Consider the following 16208-nt stretch of genomic DNA (forward strand, 5'->3'; position numbering starts at 1 on the left):
ACATAATGGTTTCTTTTTTCAGCATGAAGTATTTGTGTGAAAATACAGGTTTTGACAAAGAAGTCAGATCTGGAAGAGGAAAAGAAAGCCTTACATTTAGCTATAGTCTTGTATACTCATAACGGATTTAATGAATATCATGAAATAGGGTGTCATTTTAAAGTACTTTCATCTGGTTCATATAAGTCATCCTGTTTTCTTAAAGACTTCTAAAAATCAATGCAACTTAATGGGTTTCTTTATTGTGATTTTGTCAATTGTTTCCTTCTGCACTGTGGGGAATTTAATTAATTTTCACCTGGAATAGGAGGTGCATTTTATCATCAATATGAGCCTGGAAATCATTGTAACTTGTATCTAGGGCCAGAAAATGCCTTAGTGGGGTGATCAGACAGAAGCAGGGAAGAGCTGCAAGGTTCCTCTGGTCCTATGTATTATGAGCTTATATAACTTAACTGAATCAAGCTTTCATTTTCTCTATAGCAGTGTCACTTTGGTCTGTATCTTGGCCTGCTGTGGACTCATGGTAGTTCATGTGAGCCACCATAGATCTTTTTTATCATACACCTAGTTTAAAAGACTGTTAGATCTGGTTGCCCAGGCTGCCTCTTGAGCATCTTAACTTTGCAAGACCACCATTACAAATGGTTTAAGAGAAACAGAATGGCTAGTAGCCTTTTTGCCACAGCTCTGAAAGCAAGCAGCTATCACAGAAGATACCTTGAAAACCAGTCTTGCTCTGCTAGTGACTTGCAGTCACTGAGCAGGACAGAGCTGGGTGTTAGAACACCTATGGGAGGCTTGGTCTTCTCTGACATGCTAGATAAACTTCAATAGACTTAATTTTGAGATAAGAAGCAAGTCAAGGCATCGGCTCCAGTTGGTCAGGACCATCCCACAAAAAAACTCAAGAAGGAAGAAGTGATTGGCAGAAGGAGAAAGGAGGAATCTCATGAGCTGCTGGCTGCCAAATATGATTGAGGTGAAAACGGGATATTTCAGTGTAAATGAATTTGGACTGTATTTTAAAGGCATTTTTGGGCTTGAGGATTCACTTATGAAGATTGTATTGTGCTTTTATTTCCACATGTTAGGTAGTAAGGCGTCTTGCACATCCATTGCCTAGCAATGAGTTGTGAGGTTTCAGGAGCTAGTGTTTTTGGAATGGGATGCCACTGCCACAGTGGTTCTGAGTGGGCCTTTCGGCCTGCTGGGGCTTTCAGTATAAGGCTACATAAAAATGATGGATAACTTGAGGAAAAAGAGTAGGAAATAATTTCAGGCAGCATACTTTGAGTGTTGCTCAGATCAATATTATGTTCCTAACCTGACAATTCTTATAAAGGTTGCTGGCTTTTCCCCTCCACAAAGTAAGTGATGATGGTGATTGCTTTTGACAACCTTTGAAACAGCACAAAGAGAAGAAAATACATATCTATTTCTACTCTTATGTCATGGAGCTTCTAAAGAGCCTTTCTATATCTACATTGGCACCATCATACCCTTGCTTTAAAATCCAAACTGATTTGTTTCCCTTAACATAGAGGAAGCTTGATTCTATCTTGTGAACTGATTTTCCTATCGCAATTACAGCTTGGAGATGTTTGCTGTGATCTAGGTCATGCTGACCTTAATTAACGACCGATTCACTGTGTGTCAGGTAACGTCATAGACTGTTTCAGAGTGCTCTGCTTCAGTAGTACTTGAAAAAACTAGCAACTGAGCACAGTGTAGGCAAGCTAAAAAACATGACGTTAATTTGTTTCCAAAATACCTCTATTTGAATGTGATTTAAATTTTCTTGTTTATGAGAACATTTCCTATGGCATGATAGAAGTTCCTAACATAGACAGCTAGATTAGAGACAAATATGGAGTATTTGTTTTTGCTTTTTGTCTTTTTTTTAAAACAGTAATTGCAGACATATCTAGTCTAAAATGCAGTATATGAAACTTAGTCATTTGCCACCTAATCTTCCTTTTGGGTATTTTTCTCTACATTTTATGTATGACTGTTCTGTATAGCCTGTGATTTCTCCTTGCTTGTAGATCCACTCTTCCTTAGGATCTAGGCAGACTGCCTGGCGATCACATGAGAAGACAGTGGGGAGTCATTCTTCTGTTACAGCACAGGGGGAAAGTGTATGGTCCTTCTTGGATACCACAGTCTTTAGCTATTGTACGGTTGGCAGCTGTGCAGTTGGTTAATTTTTTTCAGCTTTTCCTGTCATGACTGTAAGGTCATTGAATTTCACTAGGGAAAAAAAAAAAAAAAAGACCTACGGAAAAGAGTCTTTTTTTTTTTCGATTGGAAGCAGTGTATTATACTCACGTATGATATTTCAAATCCAGCTATTAAAACATGCTATCAGATGTTAATAATGTAAAAATGATTTGATTTTGTTAAATGAACCATTACTTTGGGAGACATTTAGACTCGGATTCATCATCATACAACTTTATTTGTAACTGTAATGCATTTTCTTAAAACTGTCTCTGAGAGTCTTTTTGCTTCTGTAACCACCTTGATCAGCATCATGTTTCAGCTTGAACACCGTCTGGTCCTACAAGATCTTTTAAAGTAGTTCATTCACTCAGTATTTCTTCAGAGTAATACAGAAGCTACTATTATGAGTAAAATCATTTCTGTAGTTTAAAATTTCTTACATTTTCTTCTGCTGCAAGGTAATTTCTCTGTAATTATAACTTTTTTAAAATGTGTATTTGTAGTTGCACTAATTTTTATATTCCGTTTGTACTCCAGTCCTCAATTACCTACCTGATACTAGTCTTTAGCCATTGTTGGAGACTAAGGTTTTTTTACATCCATAATAGAAATTTTTAATGAACTTTCTCTACTGTGGTTTATACTCGGTTGATTTTTAATGATATGAAATGATGATATGTTGGGTTTTGAGGTGATTTTTTTTTTCTTTTGTTTAAAAATATATTTTATTTGAATTTCCTACTGCTAGTTGTTTGGATTTATCCATTAACCATTTTCAAGCTGTCAATAAGTATATTACTTATAAAGAGCTCTGGATTGAATATTAAATTAATGTTGGAAGATTGGTAGACGATCATTTAAATAACAGTTTAATACAGCCTGCAATGTAAAATAGCAGGCAAGGTATACAAAGCAATTGTGGAAAAATAGACTGCCGAAGAAAAATTCATTAAACCAGCTAGATCCTTTTTAGACGCATTAAGAATCAATTTTAATTTGCTTTTAAAATGCATTCATTAAATGTATTAGAGAGCTGTTCTAACACACAGCAATTGCTAGGAATGTTGAAGTTCTAGTAAAACTTAGAGTATTTTAAATGTGTGAAAGAACTTATTATTCTTCAAACTATTTTTGACTATTATCTGAGAAGTGCAATATCAGCTTCCTCAGCATCACATTTCAAAGTGTATAGTCATTTTGTTAATATCTTCTAGATGTTTTGACTGTTGGCTGTTGCTGCAGCACTCCCTGTATTCTCTGTTCTCTATCCAGGAACATGTCGATTTTTGAAAATTTCCCAAAACAGTGTGCTTTTTCACTGGAAAGTATTCCTCATGGCACTTCTCCCTACACCCTTCTTTTTGTCTACCCGTTTTGAGAGGAGTGTTCCACCATTGTGTGCCGTATTGTGACAGCCATTGCTGTCCTTTTGTACAGTGGTCTGACTGGTTGACTGCTTCCAACCACACAGAGCACTTCCAAGTTTGGATTGTTCCCAGTATGGCAGTAGTGTGAGTCAGGCTAAGCTGTATTCTCTCAAAACTTCTATAAAAGAGTGTTTTGTATGTTTATCGCTATTTTACCGCATAACAGAAGTGAGTGACTTAGCTACAGCCAAAACTGCATCCCAGACAAGACATCATATATCCCAACATGTTCTCTGTGACACCTCAAAGGACAAATGAGAGGAGAACTAAGAGGTGTGATAATAGGATTGAGAATTGCTTGCACTCGAGCAAGTGATGCAGCTCAAGGATTATTGTTAATGCTGGGTGTGATAAATGATTACTCTTTTACTGTTTGTTTTTGTGTCCTTGATTGAAGAAATAGGTTTTATAAGGCTTTAACCTCTGAGTTTTGGTCTTGCAGCTTTGTGCAGAGCTATTAAACATACAGAGGATATAAGGGATATCAAGTGTAGTGGATATAAGTAATGCAAAATGTATCATAACAGTGTCTCTCAGTTATCAGTCAGGCTCATTAGTTGCTGGATGTGCAACTAACTTTTTCTGTCTTTTCATATGTAGCAAAGCAGCTTACTGTTTGCTACAATTATGTAAGTTTTGTCTAGGCTTCTACCAAATTGATACAGCAATACTTTTAAATCAGAATGTTCTGATTAAGGTGAAACCACCATCATTCATAAATGAGAACTTTATATGTTATTTATTCCTTATAATTTTGAGGTTTTATTCACAGTAGTATTAACTGTTCTTTCATTAAGTACGTTTAAGATTAGGTAGGCTTTTTTTTTTCCTTTTCTTTCCTTTTTTCTTTTTTTTTTCTTTTTTTTTTTTTTTTTCCCCAAACTTGTTTTTAGAAACTAAATGTAGCATTCATAATGCCTAATATAATGATTTGGAAACATTATCATTTGAAATGATGGCTGAATTTAATGACATTTACATGGAAATAACTGAAAAAATAGTTGAGTTGGAAAGGATCTTCTTCAGATTTAGCTGCTGCATCTCTTCAGGGCTGACCAAAAATTGAAGCATGTTACTGAGTTCATTGTCCAGTTGTCTCTTGAGCGCTGACAGATGTGAAGCATCAACAATCTCTCTAGGAAGCCTCTTCCAGTGTTTGACCACTCTCATAGTACAGAAATTTTCCCTAACGCCCAGCCTGACCCTCCCCAGGCACAGCTTTGTACCATTCCCATCCTGCCATCTTTTCAGAGAAGCTGAACCAGCACTTTATATTTCCCTCTGCATCCCCTCTTCAGGGAGCTGCAAGAGAGCAATTTCTATGCTATTTGAATTCACGGACTGTATTTTCTTGTGCTTCTTTCTACTTTATCAATAGTATTCCAATACTATTCCAGTAAAATTTATAACAAAGTTTTAAATTAATAAATATGACAACAATATGACTCATCATCTGGAAATTGTAATCTTTTCTTTGTACTGCTGGTAATTTTTCTTCATATGTAGGGAGGCCTGTCAGTTTTTGCAAAGTGTTGTGATGAATTTCAGTAACAGTTACACAGCTTGTCTTTTGTAAAATGTTTAGAAATGTAGTACACAAACTGTAAATGAACCTGTAATAAATGCATTAAATGCAAAAGCTACTGGTTGGACAGTGCTGCAGGTGATCACAAACAGGGTTACCCTGGAAATGATGACATTGTCGTCAGCTTTGTGTACTTTGTCTTCTCTTTTGCAATATTAAAGACATTTGATTTCTAGAAGTCATTCATTCCTTGGAATGGAAGACTTTGCCATGTTTACTGGCATTTCATTTTCAGAACTTCCATTCATAATACTTTTTTTTTTTTTAAATATAGTGTGTAGAATTTGCAGATTCATCTCTAAAGCAAAACCTCTGTGTAGTATTTTTGATCCTAAGAAAAAAGAAATTAAAATATGAGCAATTAAGGTATTTGAAAATTTGTTGGAAAATGATGAAATTATTATATAAACTATATATAAGCTATTTAAGATTGAATTACATTTAAATTCACGTTTGTGTTTGTTGTCTCAGTAGCTTGACGACAAAATGCTTAAAGGTCTTTTTCAGTTTACCTGTTGCTGTGGCATTTTTTACTGCTAATGAAAGTCATTCTGTTCATTACCATGTGATCAGACTTGCCTGATCAGCAATTTTGGAATCTGCCAAAAGGAAAACATATAATCCATACAAAAATATTTTAAAAGATGTTGCAGAATGCTTTTGTAACCAAATATGCAGTTGAGAAAAGTTTGAGGAGCGTTCAGTTGAAAGTATATTATTTATATGTTGAAAGAAATGAGGTCTTCACATAAAGATTTGAGGTTGTTTGAAGGCATCAACAAATATGAATGAGGTTGATTCAATTGATAACTCTACTTGGGTTTCCAAGTCGTTTGAAAATCCTTTGCCTAAGTATTTTCAAACAACTGAACAGCCAGGAGAAAAGATAAATGCTTGGATAAATACTTCTTTAAAAGATATGAAACAGAAGGTAAAGATGTATGGTAGATTCTTAGCTTTAAACAATTAAATAAATGTGGACACATGGAACTTGTTTCTTTGCTTGGCAGTACCTGCATTTATTTAATGATTGCTCCCAACTATTTTAAGAGTAGCAGCCTGTTCTTTATAATGCTGTATAGTATTTTAGGCATCTGTAATGTGTAACCACATGCTGCTCTACAGGAGTTGTCATTAATACTGCTGTGAAAATGAGGTACTGTGTTGATCTTTCAGATGTTAGTCAGAGTATATCCCACCATGTAATTTAGAAAATACTTTCGTTCAGGATATCCAATGTACTTCTTACAAAGACTTCGAAAGAGAAAATCTGATGTGACTAATGACATCTCTGCAGTCCTGAGACATGATGTAGAGAAAATGGTTATCTTTTGTGAGAAGATAAATACACATGGAATGAATTAGAAGCAGGAGCATAGAGACTTTTCAATTTCTACTTTATAATATAAAACAATTATTAAGTTTTTAATCCATTTCTGTAGCTCATCTCTTTTCCTCTAGTTTTGCCTGTGCGTCTCCATGTATATTCTTTTTCATGTCCTAAAGTACATAGGCAGATCCCACTGTTGCCTAGCACAGGCTGCACATTAAGGAAAATGAAGTTGACTAAGGTTTACTTTAGTCACACCAAGTACTTGAGGACTGTATCTTATAAAAATCTTATCTGGTTCATTAGGAATAGCAAGAGAGGGAAAAAAAAATGCCTAAAACACTAGTCTTATATGAATCATAATTTCATTTAGGAATCATATAAAATGCTATTTTAAAATGTCTAATTATTGTTGTCTATTAATTAGTTTAAAACAAATATATTAATTGACAACAGTTTGCAGTAGGATAGAAGGATATTGTAGGTTGCTTATGTAACACTAATCTCCATTGATTTTAATTTCATTGTATACTGATAATTGGAAATATGTAGCATATACTTAACTATTTTTTTCCTCTTTTTTTCCTGATCTTGAGTGCAGAATCTAGATGGTTTTAATTTCAAGAAGAGTTGAACTTTCAAATTTTTGTATTTAATTTTGCTAGTAACAACTGAAAATCAATATATTAAATACTTGAAAAGAAAATAACTCAAGAATCCCAAAGTGATTTTCAAGATATAAAGCCCTGTATTCGCTGAATTAGTTTATTCCATCAGCTACTAAATCTTTTTACCTCTGTGACCCACTTAATTTCTGTCATTCTTAATGTGTTAATGATATGTAAATAACTTTTCAATTGAAATTTAATTATGTAGCATGGATTTTGATTTTTAAGGAAATGTTAATAATTAGTCCTGCAGGTATGTACTCTACTGAACAGTTAGTAGCCTCATATTGACTTCTATCACTTGCTAATTTAGAACCAGATCAATACCACAATTCTGCCTATGTGCATCTAAAAATAAGAAAGATGAACAAAAACTCCCAATTAGGGTACTCCAAACAAAAAGAAGGTGGAAGAAGCCTTGTAATGAATTGTAATGAATATTTTATCTAATTAAATACATTATTCTTAGCAACATTTGTAGCAGAAATGAGGCTTAAGTGATTATCAGTTCATTTTTGTGGTAGTCTATCCTTCTGATGGCTTTTGAAACTGTTGACTCATCTGGAATGGAAGGCGTTTAGGGAGATTTGTTTAATCAAGAAATGTCATAAAGTCTGGTAGATAGTACAGGAGGGCGATTATGCTGATAGTCCTGTTGTGGGAAGGGGAGGAGAAATCTTTGCATCTGGTCCTATAAGGGCAGATACATGTATGACAATCTTTGGTCTTCTATTAAGTTGTGAAGGAGATGAATTTCATGAAGAAGACCAAAGCTGTTTAAAAGTCAGGCATGGGTCTCTCTGGGATAGCACTTAAGATTTTATTCTGCATGAAAGCAGAATAGCAGTTGTTTACAGATTCTGGTTTCAAAATGTTTAGTTTTACTGAAATATACATCAGAGTATGTTTGCGGATTTCTTTTTTTTACCCTCCAATCAGTCACATGTTCAAATGCATTCAAGCAGTTTTAGTCATAAAAAATAACATGAGCCATGAGGCACATGGAAACACAAAATAACTTTCCTCCTTGAGGCAGAAAGGGGAGTGCAGTGGCTGGCTTTCTCCTTCTGAGCGAAGAAAATGAGTTTCCTTCTGGAAAAAAATATTTTAATATTTTAAAAGTATGAGGTCATAAATCAGTCAATTATATTGATTGTGCATTACAGCAAAGTGTTCTCAAGGGACCATAACTCTGATTTTTTTATGTATTTTTGTTGTTGTTTGCTTGTTTTGATTTGGGAATTTACAGTTTATGATCTGTTCTCTTACACACTGTCATATACGTGCAGAACTGAACAAAATAAATCTAGTCATTCCACAAAGCAACCTGGAGCAATGAGAAACCTCAGTTCTATAATAACGATAAAAAGAAAAACACATCAAATAATAGAGATACTACAGAAAAAGAATATTCTGCTGATATCCAGAATACTCTGATTGCAACAGAGAAGCAAATTACACAAACAAGTTAGTGCCAAGTAGTCACAAGTTTGTAAATTTCTATCTTGTAAAAGGTCTTTGTGCCCATCAACGAAGGGGCCTTTTGCTTTGGTAGAAGTTGAAAAATATAAAGAATTTTGCTGGTGTCTGGAATAAAATGTAATTGTTCTCTTTTTCTCCCCAGTTTCAAGTAAATCTTAGCTTTTTGTTCTAATGAGCTGTTTCTTGCAAAACTGCAATTTGTTTTCCTCTGAAAACCTCCTGATAAAAGCACTTGAAGTTCTGGTTCATGCAGACAAAGGATCTTCAGTTCATTCATAGCATGTTTTTATTGTGGTTTTCATGAGCATTTGATGATTTATATGCCTCAGAATATTAAAATATGTCACTGTCATTAAGTAATTGAATTTAACTTCTCAGATCTTCCTGAGACAGAATATTGTGTGCAATAGATGGAGAACCTTCTGATACATATACTAAAATAATGGTATTTTGCACACACATATTTGTGTGTGGTGGCTATGCAAGTTAAGAATTTACTCTGTGGCTAAACGTATCCTTTTTAAGCGCTGCTTTTCAGTTTCTTTTAACTGTAAAGGGTGTACTTTCTAGTTGGATTTTGCCTGAATCTAAAACCTTAAATAAACCAAGCAAGGAGACTTGTTTCCTAACTTGTTTTGTCACACCATCCATCACTTCTTTTGTCATGCAGTCCTTCAAAAGAAAGATTCAATGGGGAGAGAGACGATTTGTCTTTGCAGAGCCAGAGAAGTTGCACCTTGGCACTGATACAATAATTCTTTGTCTCCCATTAATTTCCATGCAGACATTGTAAATTATACCCTTTCTTGTCCATCCCTCAGCTTCCGTTTAAATCTTCACTCCTTACATAGCACAGTACTTCCTTGTATACCCGGGCATTTGTAGGCAGCTTTAATCAGTAGAAATAGGATATTGTACTATTACAGTGTAATAGTAATGCAGTAACAGACTGCATTTTGTAAACAACTCAGTTAACTTTACAACTCTCCTGAGGAATTAGTCATAGCTACTTTACTTTGTCTTTGTTTGCTTTTAAATATAATCTATTTTGTTAGTTAAGCACTAGACATTAGACTGTTTTATATTCACTGATACTGAAAAACACATCTGTTTGAATGTAAAAATACAATTCAGTACCCTGTTGCCTGTAGGCGTGTATTGTGTTTAGTAGATCAAAGAAGGGAGAGCTCAGGAATGGTAGATCAGGCATCCCTGAGTGACTAGAGGTGCAAGCTGGTTCTTGGATTATGTTAAGACACTTCTTGGTGATACCTTGTTGGTCTTTTCTTTGATTTTTTTTAAATTCATATTTAAATCAACTTCTATCAACTTAAATCACTGTATTTAGAGATTAAGCAGTAAGTGCCACGGCGTATACAGTTAGTAGATATATTTAAAGAGATCCAGGTAGCTCAAGAGATGGACTTGCCTCTCTGCTGTATGTTCAGAGATGGTAGGACTGCTGTGTGACTCAGTATTTCCATCTAGAAAATGGAGTGGGAGCTTTCTATAGTTAATGGATATTACTGGGGGTTGTTTTTGTTTCTTGTTTTCCTTCATACAGTGAGTTTATTGTGAAGATGAACTAGGTTTATGGGTTAGAAGTCATCCAGTACTTTTTCTGCTGTTGTATTACAATCTTTTACTTAGCTCAGTCCTGCTTCTCCTTAACCATGTTGAGTAGACTCTTCAGATGCCTTTTTAATTCTTTTATAAAGGCTTTTGATGATTGTTTTATCTGCATAGTTGATCAGAGCTCTCTAGCAAAATGCAGAGTTTCTTACAAGGATGGTCACAGCACTTCTCTTTTTCAACATGGATCTGCTGGAAGAAAGGAGGGATATTCAGGAAGAGAAAAGAATTTTAGAGTTTTTGCTCAGAGAAATGACAAGGCTACTTTAAGTTAGAAATTCATTCTAAGTGCTTTGGTCCAGGGATGATTCAGAGCATGGAATCTTCTTCTCAGAGCAGATGCCTGACAGAAGAACAGGAGGGATATTTCATATGTTTACACACTATTTAGAGGACTTTACTAGAAAGCAGCAAGCTTAGTTAAGTTTTCATTGGTCCAAAAAAAATTTGAACTTCTGTCTTCCAAGAGGATGCATGTAAGACTTTATAGCAAAGCTCAGATGGTGCTCATCTCCAGCTCGTATGTTGAAATGGGACTGCTGCTCAGAAGGGAAAAAAAAAATAAATGTAAGATTTAGGAGAAGGGAGGTACTCAGCAAGTATTTTTATTTTCCATTAAACCTTTTATAGCCACTTTATGTTTCACTCAATAACTTACTGGCAGAAAAAGAAATATATGCTCAAGCAATGCAGACAAAATATCTGTTGCTCTGAGCTAGAAACCATTTCATCCATTACTTGGAAGAGTTTTCTGTTTTAATGCCTTAGTGATACACTTCTGAATGAATTCTGCCTAGCCACAAGAACTGAGGTTGCTCTCAACACGTTTTCTTTTACATATTCAGTCACACATTTACGTGTTACATCTCCACTGTGTATGGCAAGAGGCTTTGAACAGCCTAATTCAGGTACTGCAAGCATTCACAGAGTTTCATGTGGGCTGTATTACCCCATTGAGAATCTGAAAAGCCTGGTTAATTAGTTTCCTTGCTTGTCACTCACTTGTTTCCATCTATTTTCTCACTTCATCTGGTTCAGTTATAAAACTGTAATCTGTTTTTCTATGGCTGCGAAGATGATACTCATAATTTACTCCTCCATCTAGCTATTTCAATGTATTTTTTTAGTTTTAGTTGGTTATATTCCTGAAGTTTTGTATTGAATAGTCTTTATGAATCTGGATGGTACATTTAAGTAAGTGCAATGCTGCATCTGGAGTATTCTGTCTCATTCTGATCCACCCAGAATGAGAAAGAACTAGGCCTACTGGAAAGAGTCCAATGGAGAGAGAAAAATAGGGACTGAAGCAGCTCTCCTATGAGACGATGAGAGAGCTGGGGACTGTTGCCTGGAGTAGAGGTTTGCGTTTGTATCAATGGGTTTGAATGCCTGAAGGGGAGGTGCAAAGAAGACAGAGCCAGGCTCTTTTCAGTAGTGCCCCACGATGGGACGTGAGGCAGTGTGCACAAGCTGGAACACTGAAGGTTTTGCCTAAACATCAGGTAGCACTACTGTACCATGAGAGTGATGGAGCAATGACACAGGCTGCTCAGAGAGGCTGTGGCTGTGACTGCCAGTTTGCATTCACTGTCCTCCACTGTAATCTCTCATGTAAATTTTTGTTCACTAATCCACATCTGTTGAGAGTGCTGTGATATTACTGATAGCAAATGTAAAACAGTTTTGAGTTCAAATTTTCTTTTGTGCGCTGTCATCTCTTTGTCATCCAATTCAAAAGAAAAGTTTCATTTAAACTACTTTTATCTCATTTTAAACAAAACTTATTTCTTGTATTCATGTGGTGTTGCGCACACTGAGCATCTGATGCTGTAAGTTCAAGTGTAAACTTAATAAATTTCATCTTGTGGTTGAGACGAATGCAGCAGCTATAAGTATTTTCTGGAAGAAAGATGTCATGTTTCTCTATGTACATCCTTAGCAAGGTTGATGTTTATAGCTAACATTTATAGTGGTTCAGGATGAGATAAAATACAGGCCAGGTTTTTGATGTTGTATTTTTACTCCTTAATCCTATAGCACTGCAAAAGGCAATGTCTTGCCAAAAAAGGATGGCAGTCACTTGGCTAGTGGTGGTTTCTAGGAGCCATAGCTGTCACTTTACAGCATTGGATTCCATGTAATTGGTGTTCAGCAGTGGATGTAGAATGTGAACTGAATTTCTTTTTTGTTAAATGTATACCTCACAGAATAGGCAAACATTCATTATGTTCTTATTTCATACTGAATGAAAATGGTATAATTGCTTTTCCATTGAATTTGAAGGCTTTTCAAAAGGTGAACCCTTGCTAGGAATCAAACAAAAGCAAAATTCATAAGTACAGCAATCTTTCACTTCAGGTTAGGATTATATTCTGTTAATTTATTTGAGTAAGTTCCCTGACAGCTCTTTTATTTATTTATTTATTCGTAACCTCTCTAGATATTGGCAAATGTAATCATTTTCATCTGTGGAAACTTGGCTGGAGCATACCACAAACACCTCATGGAGCTGGCACTGCAGCAGACATACCAAGACACGTGCAACTGCATCAAATCCCGGATCAAGTTAGAATTTGAGAAGCGGCAGCAGGTAAGGTCATACCTGTGTTTGATCTGTTTTGCTGTTATTGTGCTATTTCCTACTTAGTGCTCTATGATCTGGCTTGCCAATGGAGGAATGCTTACTGAAAGTTACTTCATGAAATACACAAAATCTTTTGAACAGGGTTATGGGAAATTTTATAAAGGAATTATAAATACTTGTGTTGTCAAATACATGTTTTCTTCTATTTGTTTTATGGAAATATTTTGCTTAAGGATTGATGAAAATGTTACATAGATTCTGTTTTTATATGTCTTTTTCGTTAGTTTCGTTGGATGAGCAGTGTTACATATGTAGATGCTTTGGGAATCGTTAGTTCTTCGCGCCCAAGACCAGTATGGTAAAATCATTGCCAGAAGATATTACTGCACTGTTTTTGAGACTACAATACTGATGAATCATGTGATATAGTTCCAGGGGTCAGGTGTGTTAAAAGGAGCTAGGGGAATTGCATAATGAGACTATCTGTCATTTACTGTAGCAGCTGAATAAAAGGCTTCTCTGATTGCTTTATATAGTTCTTTGTCTTTTTGCAAGTTCTTTACTGTGCCTATCATCCTGACAGATAGGTGCTTCATTTAAGAAAATCTGAAATACAAATTAGTTCATCAAGTAGTAAAGAAGATGGGTATATTTTGCTTTCAGGGTCACCAGACCAGAACTTCCATCAACTGTTTAGGGTCAGAAAAGAGAGCCCTTACCAACAAACTGACCTTAACTGTCATGTCTGTCTCATAAATATCTGCAGCCATTTTAAATTACCTTTAAGATCCTTCATGAATATTTTGTAAGAAGAAAAAGTGAATTAATTGTCTATACTGTAACTTTAACAGATGTTACGTGTTCAGAGGACTAGCCTTATTCTGTTGTGCATTTGGGTCATATACTTGCTGAAGATACTTCAAGACATTAAAGGTAGTTCTTAGGAGAACACTTCACAGAAAATAAAGGCACTGATCAGATTCAAAATCTGTATAAGGTACCATTGTATGATAAGTTTTGTGAACATGTAATCTTCTACCTCTGCCTCCATGCAATGTGTACAGTGAAACACTAGACTAAATAACTGATACTGTTCAACACACATTTTGCCGTTTGTTGAGCATATGGGTCAGAGTATCTCCAAATGAGTTCCAGTGAGACTGCTTGTAAGCAGAGTGCAGGGCAGCTAATGCCCTGTGTCTGGGAGTAGTACCAATTTGATGAGAGAATCTCTAGAAACATGAGGATGATGTGATTGCTTCTAGACTCATGGCAACTTAGTAGAGTAAGGTTAATGTTGTCCTCTATGCCCAGGTTCAGCTGTTGTAATCATACAGTACAAGGTATAGCAGGCATCAAAGTATCTTGTTCAGGAGAGATCCATGCTCTTAGCTTCCTGAGCATAGTTGTAAAGATTTAGGCTTCCATTATTGATTGCATTTTCCTGTAAGTACAGGAAATGCATTGGTATACCTGTAGGAATCAGGATGGACTGTTACTGGGCACACTGTCAATTGGTGCTCTCAAAAGGGTAAGGATGGTGCTTGTAGAAGTCAGTATTGATGGAGCATAAGTGCTGGCTGGTGATTTGTTTGAATGTGTATTGTTTACTTGATGCTGCTAACTTGTATGAAGAGATGTCACTTTGGCTTCCTGGAACTTCTAAAGGTATTGTAAAAATTGTTGAGAACCTGTCAACCGGAGAGAAGAAAAAAAAATAATAAATCTGGAATTCTATGCTGGATGCTTCCTCTTTGTTTTTTCTAGGAGTTGTGTATCTCTTACATGTTAGAGCAAGATGGAAAGCAGAAAGCAACTGTTATTCATTGACAAACGTATCAAATTAATTAAGGTATCTACATACTTTTAAAGTAGTCTCTTGCAGGTCTGGATTTAGGCATTTTCATTGTTAATAGATAGGTCAGTGACTCATTAAACTGGAGCAAATGGAGTATTCAGTAAATATTAATGTATTATTATTGTTTTTTTTAAGTCTGATGAACCACTAGATCATCTGATCTTCTTACATATTTTTTGTTAATCTTTATTCCCTCAACCCCAGAATATGTATTTTAACCCTTGTCACTGAGCAAAACCTCGTTTGCTGCAGCCTGGGATGTTGCTGCTTTGATGTCATAGCTGCACTTTCCATCTCATTACAAAATCGTTGCCATTATACTTACAAATGCCAGGTACTTAAGTGCTTAAATAAATGAGGATTCATTTGAGGAGGAGTCTCTTCTCCAGGGTGATGTAAATTTTAGTCTAGAAGTGGTTGTACTTTAGTCTGTGTTTTTAATATTGTTTTTACTTGTTTAATATTGTTTTTCCTATGAGATAAGAAAGATCATCCCCATTGTTGGTATTTGGGTAGCAAGTCAATGATATTGCTGATTGTCTTTAGAGAATTGTCAGGTACCCTGAAATAGTAGGAGCAGGTGCATGTTAAAAAAACATTGAGCTTGATCATAGCCTTTACTGACCCATGGAATGTTGTATGACAGCCATTAATTTGACATCATTTTCACATGGACACACAATATTAATTTACTTCAGCGAGAAGCGCCACAGGCTGCTTTCACACAAGTGTGGATTGTAGGGTTCTAAATACTTAAGGCTCTAGATCAAAGTTGAACTCCCTAACATCATATGTTTTGTAATTGTTTTCAAAAGACAATTTATTCCAAATTACTCCATGAATGTCTGCTTGTTTTGTTTGAGAATAGGACCATACAGATATAGTCTGTAGATGTTGTTTTTCAATTTTGTTTCCTTTGACTTCGAATAAACTTTGTGTGAAGGCCATTTTGATTGTATCAATAGGTATGTACATCAGGATACTACTTGACAGTTACACCAAAGAACTCAAGAGAAACACAGAGTTCAGTGTTACCAAGGGAGACAAATGCGCAGTGGTATCTGGTGAAAAAGGAGCATGCATATATATCTGAATATATATATATTCAGATACAAGTTAGTAATATTGTACCCATACTGCTCTGTATTTCTGTTGGGGCACAGCTGCACCCTAATGGATGGGAAGCTATTGGTGATAACATCTCGCTACAGGGCGGAGGCCTCACCAGGGAGGGCTTCATCCTACAGTACAATCTGGGTGCACTCAGTGCTGGTAGCCAGTGCTGAACAAGAGTCCAGAATATCAGGCAAGTTTGTGATGATGAGGCACATCTGAGTCCAAGCAAGCTGAATCACAGATCAGGGTTAGGTCCAATAGTAGCTAGGCAGGTCTAAAGTGAAACTGGAAAGCCATCCA

The 16208-nt window shown here is 35.8% G+C and overlaps 1 protein-coding gene across 1 annotated transcript in view; it reads left to right on the forward strand.

Moving 5' to 3' along the window:
* ADCY2 (adenylate cyclase 2) overlaps nt 1–16208 on the forward strand; it is a 197750-nt gene that overhangs the window by 79987 nt on the left and 101555 nt on the right. Inside the window, 1 exon segment of the mRNA XM_015854447.2 lies at nt 12791–12940. Within this exon segment, the coding sequence (XP_015709933.1) occupies nt 12791–12940 (150 nt within the window).

Source organism: Coturnix japonica, chromosome 2 (assembly GCF_001577835.2).
Source record: "Coturnix japonica isolate 7356 chromosome 2, Coturnix japonica 2.1, whole genome shotgun sequence".
NCBI classification, from domain to species: Eukaryota; Metazoa; Chordata; class Aves; order Galliformes; family Phasianidae; genus Coturnix; species Coturnix japonica.